This window comes from Zootoca vivipara, chromosome 14, assembly GCF_965207765.1.
Source record: "Zootoca vivipara chromosome 14, rZooViv2.hap1.1, whole genome shotgun sequence".
Taxonomy (NCBI): domain Eukaryota; kingdom Metazoa; phylum Chordata; class Lepidosauria; order Squamata; family Lacertidae; genus Zootoca; species Zootoca vivipara.
In genome coordinates, this window is record NC_142597.1 from 21,244,211 (window position 1) to 21,260,012 (window position 15,802).

General features: G+C 40.6%; 1 protein-coding gene across 3 annotated transcripts in view; it reads left to right on the top strand.

Moving 5' to 3' along the window:
• CBL (Cbl proto-oncogene) overlaps nt 1-15,802 on the top strand; it is a 50,250-nt gene that overhangs the window by 8,089 nt on the left and 26,359 nt on the right. For all 3 annotated transcript variants that reach the window (XM_035138771.3, XM_035138772.3, XM_088657990.1), the window contains one exon: nt 2,917-3,164. In XM_035138771.3, coding sequence (XP_034994662.1) covers nt 2,917-3,164 — 248 coding nt within the window. The remainder of the gene's footprint in view (nt 1-2,916; nt 3,165-15,802) is intronic.

The window sequence follows — 15,802 nt, forward strand, 5'->3', positions numbered from 1 at the left end:
ATATTTTCCCCAAAAAATATAGTCCAGCCCCCCACAAGGTCTGAGGGACAGTGGACTGGCCCCCTGCTAAAAAAGTTTGCTTGACCCCTGATTAAAAGCCTGCCTTGGACATTTGGGGGAAGGTAGGATAGATTCTCACAAATAATCATGGGAAAACCCCTTGAAATGGTCACAAAGTACTTGCCTACACCATAATTGCTTCTTTTAAATATGTTCACACTTGATGTGAAGAGTTAGCAGACTATGGCCAAGGAACAAATGGCTTCAAAAGACAGCTACGGTAAGCAGCCAAAGAGGGAGAATGAATGCAGTGTGTGCTAATTTGCTGGTACGCTGCTGATTTCCCAGAGCTGTGAACATTGCATCTGGCAGTAGTTGTGTTCTGCAAGGGCACATGAAGGGAGCTAAGTTGAAGACAGGTTTTTGTTTTGTTTTGTTCAAGGGAGGATCAAGTCATACATTCTGGTCTTGTTCAGACATAATGCTGAGGCTTAGCTTAGTATTGATTGATTGGTTGATTGATTGAACAAGCTGCAGGGAACTTTAGGCTCCCCTTTGCCTTTTTATCTCTTCCAGCATGGTGATGAGGAGCAGTTTGAAAGTTTTCACTTCCATTTTAGCAGTGCTTTAAAAAAAGGTGTTGGTACTCAACATGAAGTTGTTGTAGTAAGTGCCACACTTAACATTTGGGAAGGGGGGGGGAAGGTGCCTCACTTTAAATAACAAACTTCCATGCTGCACCGTAAACTGATTTGGAAACTCCTCAGGATTTCAGAAGCTCTTTCAGAAGAACAACTCATGAATTATAGCAGCATGGGAGTGGGGCCATGCTAAGTAGCCTCACCCCAGGATTGCACACTGTGTAGCCATGACTTTCATACATGTATTGAAAACATCTGCAGAGTTGAGCTTTTGCACTTGCAGCTGTATATGTAGAGCCTTACCCATAGTTTGGAAGCCCTAATTTTTTGGGCTTGCTGATCCTATGAACCCCATGAAGGACATCACTTGTACACAGCTATACACTCAAAGGTTCTCTACTTGCACACATTTGGGCTGTATGCAGAAATTCTGGGACGGAGCTACTTGGAGCATGCAACATCAATTTGGGAGCTAGTTGGTGTGGCCCTGCTCTCTGCTCACTAGTTGATAGAATACTTGAGTTCTTCTTTGAATGCCGTTTTGTAAAAGTGTGTGGCAGGATGCTGTTCAAGAAGTCCAGAGCTCCAGTGAATGCACAGAATTTGTGCAGTTGTTGAATCCTGGTTGTATTGGTTAATGAGAAAAAAGTACTGCTATGAATTACACACATCTCATGAAGGTGAATGGTTGTTGCTATGATGCATTGGTTGTGAAACAAATTGGTAGAAGATGATGTGTGCCAACATTGGGCCAAGCCCATAGTTAGAGCCTGGATAGGACCTATTCTAGTAACAGGTGAAACTCTTGTCCAGAATATATAGTAAATTCTTTAGACTTTGGGAGCTGGGCAAGTTGCTCATTTCAATACTGTACCCACTATAAATCTATTTGCGGTATCTCAACAAAGTACTGCATTTGGGATGTGGATCAGCATAGTGTTTGTCAGTCTTCTAGAGCTGCATTTAATATGAATAATTGATCAGATCTTCAGGTCCATTTCCTTTCTGATAGTTTGGGTGCCAAGTGTCATCAGTGCTTATAGGTGAAACTCACATACCTTGCAGAATTTGACATGGCTACTCTATGGTTGATCTTCTCCACTTTTAAAATGCTCAATCAGTATAAAAGTTTGGGTGTGTACCATTATCAGCCACAAACCTTTTGCACAATAACATACATTGATTTGGACGCTCACTAGATTGAGCAAGTCTGCAGTGAGCAGGAGTATCATGTAGTTCTTTCATGATGGAGAGATAAAAGCAAAATCTGATAGACTGCTTCAGTTTGCTCATTAACTATTTTTATTAGGTGAGAATGAGAATCTTTATGATCTTATTATTAATTTACACAGCAAAGCCTCCCTTATGTTCCTGTGTCTTGTAGAGGATATTGATTCAGTTGAGAGATTGGTCTAGGTTGCACATATTGCTGAACCATAGTTGGCCTGTGTTCTCCACTTCAGCACAGCTGCTAGGAGATCTGAATATTTGCTTCCATTTTCAACTAACTCCTGTCTTTGGCAGAGGATGATAGTGGAGGGGAAATCCATAAACTCCAGCCTCATGTTTTGCATATGAAGTAGTTCATTAACTGTAGTTACCATGCTTTTATTCAGATTAATAGTAACCAAGTTGTTCTTTGAGATAAAATTTGTATTTGCAATGAAAAAGAGAAATCTTAAATTTTAATCTGATATTTTAAGTTAACAACATCCATTTTTATTCACACTGAATTTCAGTAATATTGTTTTGATTGTAGCTTAAACAATCTTTTTAGATTAGAAGAAAATAACATTAAAGCTAGACCTCTTAAACTTCTTGTCTCATGTTTCAGGCCCAATATTTTGTATGGTTTGAATATAACCTTCTGTAGTGTTGCAACTTGCAAATAAAAATGAATCACATTGTAGGTTGTGGCTTTCATAATGAATATTGAGTTTCTGGGAATTTAGTTAAGCATGTTGACATCTTGGTTGTAAACCCATTTCTTGCATTTGCAAACATGGTAGCACTAAATAAAAAAATTCTTCCCAGTAGCACCTTAGAGACCAACTATGTTTGTCATTGGTATGAGCTTTCGTGTGCATGCACACGAAAGCTCATACCAATGACAAAATTAGTTGGTCTCTATGGTACTACTGGAAGGAATTTTTTTATTTTGTTTCGGCTATGGCAGACCAACACGGCTACCTACCTGTAACTAGAACTATGGTAGCACTAGTTACTTAAGCTAGAATCTTACATTTCATTATGCTTGTTCATTCTTTATTTCTAGGTTGTGCGTTTGTGTCAGAATCCCAAGTTGGCACTAAAAAACAGTCCACCCTACATTCTAGACCTGCTTCCTGACACTTATCAGCATCTGCGAACCATCCTGTCACGCTATGAGGGGAAGATGGATACTCTAGGAGAGAATGAATACTTCAGGGTGTTCATGGAAAACCTGATGAAAAAGACAAAACAGACCATCAGCCTCTTTAAAGAAGGAAAAGAGAGAATGTATGAGGAGAATTCCCAACCTAGGTAACGTTGTTTTGTGTTCTTAATCGCTTGTAGTATTAAAATCCAAGTGGGCTGTTGGAGAGCACTCTTGAAACTCTTCCTATTTCAGTGGTTCTTGGGCTCTTATGAACTCTTATGGTTTCTTTCAGAACATAATGTTTCTCTGGGAGTTCTTGACTGTAAGTTGGGCTTGCTATTTTGTGTGATGTCTTGTCGGTGAACTCGATGGTATAATTTCAAGTAATTATTAAGAATTGGAGGTGGAAGTAGAAAAGGTCTGGAGATGCAGTTAATATTCATGACAGATGCATGTAGCTCACAAGCCTGTTAACGCGCTGGAGAATTTATGTTATATACATGGTTAATGTTTTGCTTTACCATTCATAGTATTTTACACATAAAGTTTTGCAATAACCAAGTGAAGTATGTTGGTATTATCATACGGATAATATTGAGTGAAAAAACAATTCTACATACACCAAAGATACAGGGCTGCTGTTGCCCATTAGTCAATGGATCCTGATGATGAGCCTCCAAGGAGGGTCTCAAGCAGATGTTAACACCTGGGCAGGTTCGTATGGGTGTAGATCAGGCATGTCAAACCTGCGGCCCTCCAGATGTTTTGGCCTACAACTCCCATGATCCCTAGCTAGCAGGACCAGTGGTTGGGGAAGATGGGAATTGTAGTCCAAAACATCTGGAGGGCCGCAGGTTTGACATGCCTGGTGTAGATGATCCTTCAAATAGCCAGGTCCCAAACCAGAATGAGAACCGTATTACTAAGCTTAGCTATCCAACAGGTTCCTCAGTGATATTTCACTGCTAATTTTTAACAAGCTGGGGGGAAAGGGGATGGGGGAGAAAAGAGAAGCATTTAGCTTTGTGGTTTGAGACAAGGGTCTATTACAACTTGTTCAACATGGTGGATGAGTGCTCTGGTCTGAGTGGCATGGTGGCAAACTATCTCTAGCATGTGTGACCAAGCCCAGGCTGCTTCCCAACCTTGACATTACAGCAGCAGAAGGAGACAATCTTCATTGCGTGGAGGAACCCTGGGCTTTGTTTTGGACATTGAGTGCTCTCAAGTTGTAGGCGTCAAACAAGGGCTTGTTTCCACATTGTTTGAAATCTGTCGTCGTCGTCCCCCGTCCCCCCCCCCCCCGAGCTCTAATCATGTAGCTAAAGAAGCAGGGAGGGGATTGTCCCTTACTTTATGGTTTTAGTTTTTAACATTTGTATCAAGGCCAGGACAAATCATGTTCCTTTACCAATCTTTGAAAGACATAAGCAGTGTCAAAACTATATAGGAGCATCTGGAATTATGTGTGGTTCTGTTCAGGTCAGCATTTTGTTTTGTTTGTCATACTGATAGGGTTGCATTTCCCCTTGTGTATTTGCTGAGTAGTTTTGCATGTTACACGTTGTGTAATGAACACTGACTTCAGGAGGCTGGGGAAGTGTTGGTGTGGGTGCCGTGAGCATTTACTGTCCAATGTAAACCTGATTCTCTTCAAAAACTATTATTGGCAAACGAGAGTAAGCCATAGTAAGGCAAGTTTGCATAGCAAAGGTAAAATGCAGAGAATATACACTTCAGCTCTGTGCCTAAAAGACCCATCATCTAATGTAGGTGTCTCAAGGAGAGTGTGTGTCTTGTGTGTCGTAATTGGAAGCTTTTGTTTTATTCTCTCTCCACCACAGTATTTATATGCTGCCTTTCAGGGCAAGTTCCCCATGAAATAAGTAAAAAGCATTACCCTCTCCCCACCTTTGAGGAAGAAGCGGTCTTAGATCTGTCTTTAAGAGTTATGGGGGGTGCAAGCTTCAAAAGGAGAAGAGGAGTTTGAGGTGTAGGAGCTGCCTGTCGAGGCAGATTGTGGCTAGAAAGTGTGTGGGAGGAGGAGAGTCTGTATATGTGCAAAGCAATTTAGTAGGCCAATTCTAAAAATTACCTCCTGACATTAGTGCATCATTAAAAACACCTTCCAGTTCCAAAGAGAAAGCTGGCAATTTTCTGGTGGATAACTGTGTGTCAAAACTTTGTGAATTATTTTTAAGATCTCTATTGAAGTTTTGTGTGAGAGAGGGAGGGAGAGATGATAGGTTAAACTCTGGATTCTAGACAGTAAAGTCAGCACTTAACTATTGCCACGGTGAACGTTACACTTCTCATTTGTCTACTGCCCCAGAATTCACTGTTCAAAAAGCATCCGCTACAGTGGTTAAAACGGAAAACAGTCTTGGGTGCCCTGCGTGCTTCTATGCATGCAAGTTAATCGTTTGTGTTTTTCTAGACTCGTAGCTCTTTCTGTTAACTTGCTGTGATAAAACTGATGTCAAGACATTCAGTGGTAATGGCAGTTGACTTGTGCTGAAATTTGATATCATACGCACATGCAACACTCTGTGTTGCTTAGAGGCCTTTAGAGATGGCATACAAAACAACTGCAATTTACACGTCTATTTAAAGTTCACATCATTATGAGCCATGGCTTTTATCTATTATGTCACACTGAGCTACTGTGGTCTTGGGTTCACTGAGTTTTTTACCACCTTGAACAGCACTGAGCAGATACAGTGGGAGGGCAGTGGGAGGAATCCTTTTTTGTCGCTGTATTTGTGTGTGTGATCAAATTAATACTGTGCGACATTCACCATGTCTGCATTCTTAAGTGGTATCCTGCAACCTCAATGCTCCCACTTCCTTACTAAGCCAAAGACTGAGAAGTGAATGGAGGGGGGCATCTAGTGTGTGGAGGATATCAGTAGCCCAAGATTGACCAGGGTGTGTACGGAGCAGCCAGTTTCAGCCACAGATTATCTTCTGGAATACGTTTGGATTTTTTGTCTTTCATGGAAGCAGTCATATTTGAGTATTGCTTGCCTCAAAAGTTGTGCTGTACATTTTAGTGCACCTTCAACTCCAGAGGAATTGAGGTGCAAAAATTCATATATAATTATCTGACCAACTGACAAAGATGAAGTCAAGGACGACATGTTATGTGGTTTAAGTGCTGTAGCACATTATAATATCCCTGAATTCTTAAATCAACCCTTCCCCCCTTTATGGGAATTGTATGTCCTGTCCTAGAAAGGGAGGTTGCACTAAAATTCTAATGGCAGCCAAGGTGTTGAGCTTGGAACATTTGTTGTCTCTCCTTGCAGCTAGACTTGTGGGGTTGCTGTCTCAGCAAGATTTTGTGTTCGTCATCAGCTCTAGGGCATAGAGGAACAAATCCATACAGGAAAAAGCTGCAGATACTTAATATCTCTTCTGTGTATAAATTGTGCGCAGCCTTACCCAGGAAGGAAACTGATACTACTAAGAGGTTTGTTTTTTGAAATGTTGATTTTGAAATCAAACTGGCTATAGTTATAAACTGCTTATAAAGCACTAAAGCCCCCAACGTAGTAAAACAAATTCTGTACTGATAATTTTGTCTCTCAAAGTGAGAAGCTGTGTTAGGAAAACACTAGAACGCATTGTTGAGGCAGCCTATCAAAGCCTGTTGTGAAAGAGTCCCCTGTCACTTCCTTCGAATGAAACTTGCACTTCAGAATGTGGAAAACTTGTGAAGCCTACTTCTGCATTTCAATTAGAGTATCTTAGAGAAAATTCAAAAGCTGCCTATAAAAAAAGGAGTCTTGACTGCCAGGTTGCTACATAAGAACGTGAACTGCTTGCTGCCTAAAGAGACCCCCATTGCCATGAAGAAAATGTGCTTAGATGTTGGTATTTAATTAGGTCCACTGGGATGGGCAAACATACCCAGGTTCCTGTAACAAATCCTGGGATTTCTAAACTTCTGAGTCCTAATGGTTTCATGGAAAGTTTGAAAATGTGGTAAAATAGCAATGCAGGCAAGTAAAAAGGATCTCAAATTCAGCTTTGAGTCCTAATGGTTTCATGGAAAGTTTGAAAATGTGGTAAAATAGCAATGCAGGCAAATAAAAAGGATGTCAAATTCAACTTGCCACAATTTCCAATAGTCATTAAAGGGATTACTCAAAGTACGCATTTCTGAGGGTAACAACTTCTAGTCCATGGTGGTACAGTCCTTGATGCTGAACATGTCTACCCTCATCTACATTAGTGCTGGTGGTGAAAGCCACTTTCCCCTTTCCATTTTTTCCCATAGGAATCCCATTCCAAGGAAATTCTAATGTTGATATAGCAAGTGTGAATATACTGATCCCAATCCAGAAGCTGCTTTTACCCACTTAACTAGGTTTAGATATGTGAGAATTTGAATGAGAGAGTTTCAAATTCTGGTTTGCATCTGATGTCAGAACCTCATCTCAATGAATTAACAATTTCAGGTTTTGCAGTGCTGTTTATTTTGATGTTTCCTCATTAAAATATTCTGCTCAGAAATCTCATTTTAGCACTTAATGCTTCATGCATTTCCAAACAGTTTCAAATGATTAGAAAACCCATAATCTTGTTTTGTTTTGTTGGAACTATAATATAGATTGTAGCCTTTTGTATTAAATCTTGGTGTCTGATAGAAAGGCACTAAGGAGATGTGGCGTTGAAAGATTGCACAATTGCTTTATGTCAGACCAGTGAACTTGAAACAGGATCCAAATGTAACTAGGCAAATTCCAGCATGCTTTGTGTATTAAATAGCTGCAGCTGTCGTCCAATTACAGAACTAATAATCAGTTATACAACTAATATGATTATGATGATTAATCATTAATTGGCATTAGTGACCAGGAAACTGAGCAATAGATCAGGAAAGGTCGTACAGTAGTTTGAATGTAGTTTCTGCCATGAACTGATGTGATGGCCTTAGGGCAAGCCTCTCTCAGCCTTGCTCCTCCCCACTTGTAACGTAGGGGATAATAATATTGACTAACTTTACTAAGATGTTGTAAGGAATCAGATTACTGCAATATGTTGTATGTGGGCCTGCCTTTAAAAACGGTCTGGAAACTACAGTGGGTCCAAAACAGGGCCACAAGATTAATAACTGGGGCTGGGTGTTTCAACCAAATTATGCCAGTGCTTTGTCTTCTGTGCTGGCTCCCATTCTGGCACTTAGTTTTAAAACTCTTAATTTTTCAAGTGCTTAACACATAGGTGAGGAAACTTTGACCCTCCAGGTGTTGTTGGACTACAACTCCCACCATCCCTGGCCATGGGACTTGTGGGAGTTGGAGTCAAGCAACATCAGGATCGTTAATGGTTTCCTACCTCTGTCTTAATGGCTTGAGACCAGGTTACATTAAAAAAAAGATACTTTCCTTCCTTTCTACCTGAACTTTAAGGTCCCATTTAGAGGACCTGCTCCTGGTGCCCCACCCAGTGAAATGAAGTGACTGTCTATTAGGGATAGTTTTTGGTAGTGGGATCTCAGCTTTGGAATAGCCTCTCCACAGAGACTTACCTAGTACCTTTCTATGTTTTTTCTAGTGCCAGCTTCTTAAAAATTAGAAAAATAAAATAAAATATTTGCAGTTGAACCACTGAAGGGATCCACAAAGGCTTTTAAGGTAAAAATGTTAAAGGCTGTGTCCAGCTCAGCTGTTGATTTTTTCTGATAGTGGGTTTACAGCATCTAATTATGTTGACTTCCTGTTTCATGCTGGTTCCTTGGCGAATCATTCCACAGAATCAATGCAATGCTAGCTGATTGGCTGCAGACTGCTATGATGGACATGTAATTTGATGGATCTAAAATCTGTCTAGATGAGTCTCCTACTAAGCAAAAGACAGTGGGCACTTCATTTTGTATATCAGTTTGCCCTGCAGATCTCTGGAAGGTGACTTATGCTGCTATCAGTAAGAGTGAAGTGGAATTTCAATCGCTTCCTGTGTTGAAAGTTTACTTGAAAGTAGTTCCGTTGTATATCTATTTTTAAAAACTGATTACTCTGTGAAAGGCTCTGAAGCTGCACAAATCTTATAAATGTTGACATAGGATGTTTAAGCATGACTATTCAGCACTTCTTTGCAAGGGTCAGAGTAAAAACTGATAGCAGCAGGGCAGTTGTTGCTTACATGGAATATCGCCCTGTTACAGGGATTCGGTGCAATCATTCATCTGCCTCAGTGGAGTCTGACATGTTAGATCAGAGGTTGAAAACACATGGCCTACATGCAGCATTTGGGCTCTTTTGTGAGGCCAGAGATATTCTTTTAGTGCTCCCCCCCCAGCTCCGTACATTTGTTTGAACATGAGCTTTAATGATTTTAGAGAGAGCAAAATGGCAAAGACACAGTTGCAGCAGTGGCTCAGGAGAACAAGCAAATAAGAAGCTCCAACTGCTTTTCATTTACTTTTTTGTAAGTTAGGTCTGTAACCTAACCCATCCCACTTAGGGTTGGTATCCGAAGCACTGCCATGCCACCTCTTCCCCTCAAAGGAGAATAAAATGCATGAGCTTGTAACAAGAGGACGTGGCTGCAACAGAATGTTTGGCCTAAGCCCTTCAGGGCTTTATGGGTTAGTACAGAATCTTAAAAGGTGCCCAGAGAAAAGAGAGTGAATAGAGACATCAGAGCACTGTTGCAGTGTGCTTATGGTGGTGGCCCATTTCTTTGGGGAGATGGGTTGCTGCCTTTTGTACCAGAAGAAGCATGTGAACAGTTGTTTCCAGAGCAGCCACATGTACAGTGCATTTCCTGCACAACCCCCCATGTGCATGCAGTCACTTTTGGCTCTGAGCTTTGATACTCATCTGCTCCTGTATTTGAGTAGAATCAGTAGCCTACAGTGGTACCTTGGTTTTCAATCGTCTTCAATGACGAACATTTTGGTTTTCGAATGCCGTAAACCCAGAAGTAAATGCTTTGGTTTTTGAACACACCTCGGAAGTCAAACATGCCACGTGGCTTCCACTGAGTGCAAGATCCTGAGGCCTAGCTGTCGACTACTGAGTTTTCGGTTTTCGAACGTTTCAGAACTCAAATGGTCTTCTGGAACAGAATACGTTCGAAAACCGAGGTACCACTGTACTCAGAAATGACTGCAACCTTCTAGTGAACACTACAAGCGAACACAACACCCACTAAAGGTCTGGGAACTAAGGGGGTTTCTGAAGTGAAATACTAGCTTTGTTTTACAGAACAGCTGAAACTAAGCCTATTCTGTTTCATGATGAGTGTGTGGCAATTATTAGGGAAGCCTCCAGTGAACATTTGGGAGCAAAGCTCACTGAATTGACTCTTGAAATGCTTCTTTGTCATGAGACCTAATATCCATATAATCTAATTTTTTCTGCATAGATGAGTTTTCTTTCCAAAGGCAGACCTAAACCTTTGGACCATGTTTACTGTACCAGTCTGTCTTTAAGCTACTGATGCAGTGAGAGTAAGCACATGACATTGTGAGGAAACATCACATGTTGGCACTATTTACAGCACCCAGGGAAGTATGAGGGTGCTTTCTGAGTGTAACAGTTCTTACCTTGAGGTGCATGCTTCTCTTTATCTAAAGTTATAAATATGTAGCATTATTTGTGTATTGTGTTTTTTAAGTGCTTGAGAACGCAATATTTGGCTTCCAGTTCTTCTCCCTGCAACAAAAGGTGGTTTTTGTTGTTGTTAGATTCAGCCAGAAGTTGTTATGATGGGGAAAACAGAGGTGGGAGTTGGGAGGACTACGATAGTTAACTTGGCTGTTTCTAGACAATCAATCTGCAATTCTGGACTCCTCACTTCTATACAGCTATGGCTACACTACCTTGCCTTAGTATATCATATTTTTCCATATATAAGACTGGTCCCCCCCCTAAAAATAATGTCAAAAATTAGGGGGTGTCTTATACATGGATACATCTCCCCCCATTTTCTTAAATCTGAGTTTCCAATAATAGGGGGTGTCTTATAGACAGAAAAGTATGGTAATTTTCAACCTCTTCACTTTCATTGATTCTACTAGGCCTGAGATGTGCACTTTGAGAGACTCTAAACCTTACTAGTAAGATGTAAAATATGTTATCTTCCCTTGTTGGGAAAAGTTGGTTTTAGCAAAGTGGGCTGCCAGAAAGCGGGGAGGAGAGTCCAACCACCAACATTGCCTCAAGCCCAAACCAAACCAGCTCTCCCTACCATCGCAGCCAGTCAGCCCTTCCCAATGAAGTCTTATAGCAGCCATCCAGTTCCTCGTGCCTCAGAGAAGGTGTCTGGGTTACTGCTTGCTTCTTGCCCCATCCTTGATGAAAGCTGGGCTGGCGCAGCAGAAGAGCTGGCTGTGCTCAGCTGCTGGATTTTCATCCCGTCTTGCTGGTGGCCTGCTTCCCTAAAACCAACATTTTCCAAATGGGGAGATAACAAATTTTACATCTTGCTAGTAAGGCAATCAGGGTGTCTCAGGGTGCACATCACTTTGAGAGACCCAGAATCTTTCTAGTAAGATGTAAAATACTTTTCCTTCCTCAGTTGGAACAAGGTACAGTAGTTTTAACTTGCAAACCTCTTGTATCTTCCCTTCATCAACCTGTGAATAAAGCTTCCCAGAGATGGAACATCTGAGTTACTTAAAAAAAATCGGTAAGCTTGTTGAAAGTTAATAATAGAGCAGGTCTTAAATGAGAATATTATCTTCTGAGGGAGAAACATTCTGATTTTTCTCATCATCAATTTTAATGTTGGACATTTGGAATAAACAGTGCTTGAAGAGAACAACTTGGTTGCACGAGGTGTCCCTAGGTACATTTTTAGTCTTCGCCACAAAACATAAATAAGGAAGCAGGGTTTGTTATTTTTATTGGGGATATTTGTATTTCCAGGAGTCTCTTGTGCCTTTAAATCTATTCATAAAATTGGTGTTTTTAGAAAATGAGGCATTTCCAGTATTTCTCCTTACTATGCGTGCATAGAGGAAATGGATGTTGTACTTTTTGTGACCTTTCTGCAGACTTGTCAATTGTAGGATCAATGTGTCTCCAAACTGTTTTTCTGCTTAATTACATTACCATTCACATTTTTGGCTAGAATCTTCTAATTATAAGAAATTGTAAGTACATTATTTTAGGGCCAAGACTAGAACAGTAATTACATGCTTAATTCCAATGTTAGTTTGAAAATTGCTACGTGTAAAATGAGCTCTCTGCTGGAGCTTCTGCTAAATGCATTGTGTATTAACTCTTCCCTGCATGCTTAAAGCAACACTGTAGGATTCTGACCATCATAAATCTAATTAATTATTGAAATCTGTATCAGGGAGTGATGCATAGATAATAAAGAGCCTTATTTTGGAACCTCTAATTTTCTGTGTGGTATGTAGCTTACTTTTACATTGGAATTTATATACTTCTTGCTTAAAATATCTATATGCCCAGAAGGGGTGGATTTTGTAGGTTGAATATTTATAGGTTGAATTTGCAAATTACGCAAATTTTCACTTTTCATTTGCATACTTTTACTTCTGCCATAGAAATGAAGTATGATGTGCAGGTCATTAAAGCACAAGTTACTAATCACAAGGGATGGATGAATCTCTCAGTTTTGGTTTCTCTCAGTTCCTCATTTTTCCAACCTTCAGTTTGCTCCATTTCCTCATCAATTTGCAATTTTAAAAAGTTGCACAAAATTCATACGTGCATATCTCCTAATATATGCATTTTTGGATACAGTTTTGCCAAGCATACACATTTTTGTTAGCATCTCCTCTGATGTAGTGCAGTTTTTCCCATTATTTTCACTGATAGGTAATTAAATGCATTCTCCTTGGCTGGAGAATTGAATCACAAAATTCCAAGAAGTGCAAATTTTGAAGAATCCTCGGGTGTGTTTTGGTTTGGGAAGGGTGAATTGATAATACCATGTTGGTATGAAAATGAAAACTGAATGAAATGCTCTCCCATCTCAAATGGTCACTGGGAGATTTCCCAGTACTCCTGTGCTTCTAAGAATCCTCTTCGTATCCTTCCCCCAAAAAATGAAACCCGAGAGTCAAAGAATGCTGAATCCTGTTCCCAGTGCTAAATTCCACATTTACCCTCTGCTTGCTTTTACTGTAGTTGTTGAGTTGGTGCTTAATTTTGTTTAAGGTATCAAAAGTCAGTCTTGTGCTAATGGTAGCAGCATAAGCCAGACTTTCTAGTGAATATGAATTATACTAGTTTTGTTGGTTAGCTCTTAGTTCTGAGAGTAAGATGAAATTATTCTAGGAACCCCAGTAGGGTTTTTGCCAAGTACAGCAGGTACTGGTTGGGCATATGGAATTGTCTGATTATCTTACTGGTGCAAAGAAAGTCATAAGGGGTTAAAATGTGGTTTGCTGTCTTCTGCAATACAAACGCTTACTGTGGAAGAATGCTTTTATCCAGCAAACAGGAAACAGGAAAGGAACAGCCTACTGCAGGTCAGAGGGGAGCAGGTTCAGAAAGCTGAACTGGGGGAAGTGGGGGCCCATTGAGAGGCTGCTGTGAAGGGTTTCGGCAGGACTGGAAGTACTTGGTTGACCTGTTGACTTCCTGCAAGACATATGGAGCCAAAACAGTAATGAAGGGGGGAAGGAAGTAGTATAACCACAGCACAGGGGAGGGAGGGAGCCGAGGACAATATCCGTTCAGTGTCTTCAAAACTGGATCTTGCATGGCTTGTCTAATTTTTAATTCTGTTATCTGATTGAACTACTTTGACTACAAGAGGTTGTGGATGCTTATGTTTTGTGAAACTGGAGACTGTAAAGCTGGAGTGGAAAGGTGATCCTATCTCCAGTTTCTTAAGTTCTGAGAAACTCACTTAATAGTAGGACTGAATTAAAAGGACTTGTCCCATCGCTAAGCAATTAATTTTTTCAACAGCTATATTAGTGTTCAAATTGATTGCCGGTTCAGGAAACATTGGTCTTGCTCTCAATTCTTTATTTGCTTTTAGCAAGGTTATCACCTAGCCAAATCTGATTGGCTGCATAGTGACATGACACGATCCCTGATTGGCTGGGGTTGCCCGTGTGACTGATCCCAGAGGAGAATGTAGTAATAAGAAAATGGAGAATTGTACAGAAGCAAAAGCAGATGGGAGAAATAATATTGGTGCACAGGTTTGTAAAAAGGGAAACTAACTTACAATTAACACTTCTTTCAGGAAGGACTTCTGTCCCCTGAAAGCACTGCTTTTAACCTGACAATGGAAATGAAACAGAAAAACAGTTGACACAGCCCTGTGTTACAGTAGATTTAAATACAGAGGCTCTCGTTAAATGCTGGTAAACACCAATATATGCTAAAGAACGGCTGTTTCTGGGCTACAGCTGTGGCCACAACATCCAACACACCATTACTTCTAGACAAATGTTTCTTAGTAGAATATGCATAATGATGCCTGGCATGTGCTGAGCGCTTCTTCCATATGCTGTTGCATCTGATGCTTTTGGAAGCAGGATTTTCCTTAAAAACATTTTTACAAATTAAATGCTGCCACGATCTTGTTGCTGCTGCTGTCATTATGCTGGCTGATGCTAGATCAGTTGTTCATCCTTTTTTTTTTCTAGAAACGTACTAAAGTACTGTAACAATTTTAAGTCAGACCCTCTGATTAATCAGGCCAAATTTAGTATTGTTTCAAAGTGAGGAAATTCCATTAGAGTTGGTGGTGGTGGTGGTAGAGTATACTAGTAACAACTTTCAGGATAGAAATGTAGCATATGAACCTAAACAGTAAAATGCATTATTAAACATAATAGCAAGTTTAGTAAATAATAAATAGTAATTAGTAAGCAGGCACATTTGTAAAGCTTCATTCCAAGGACTAAAATGGCAGGTCTAACTAAAATGGCAGGTGTGAGTCACTTGGGAGAGTTGGGAACTTCTGTTTTCAGTGGTCTTCCACACATTGTGCCAAATCTACCCAAAATTGCAAGATAAGACTTGAGTAACCAGATGCTCCTAGTGTTTACTAGCAAGTCTATGTTCCCACCACCACGCTACCATTTTGGATGACTGTTGCTCAGGGCCGGCTCTAGGTAGACCCCCGGTGGCGCGGTGTGCCAGGGGGCTGGGCTGGTAGGCAGGGCGCCGGAGCGATCTCTGCCCTTCAGCACCAGGGCGCGCGACCTGCTCGAGACTGCCCTGCTGTTGCTTGATCTCCTCTAAGTGAAACAGAAGTGGTTTTAATGGGTGCTTTTCAGCAGCAGGTGCTGGCCCGAAGTTTCTGTGTCCTTCCTGGGTATCACCTGATGGCTTGAAGGAGAGCAAATGGTGTTTACCTTGTTAACCGACTTTCATGTGTAAAATTAAACGATGTGGGCTTTTGTTTTCTTTCAAGCATACTGTATTCCCAATTAAGCCACAACTCTCATTCATTGCCAGGTAGATTCTGGATCTCAAGCCCTGAATGGTTGCCTTTGCAAATGTGTTCATGCCCTGCCTGTCAGCCACAGGCACATAAAATACTGTAGTCATTCAGGGTTTTAGCTTTCCCTCAGGCTTGTGAACATTGTAATTTTATGTCCTCGTTTATTCTTGCAAATAGTCTTTAAATTTATGCTGCTTAAGCACCTGAGAGCAGCTGTTAAAAGTTAGCTTGGCTAATCGTGTCGCTCAGTTATTACTTCAGTTTCCTGGAAAAACATTTTCCGTCGGCAAAGTCCAGTGAGGCAACAGATCACGTTTTCTCTTCAGACTTTAAAGAAGCTGCCAGTGAGTTGGATATGTACAACTTTGCAAAGCTGTTGTGTTTGAGTATTTAAAATAAAGTTGTA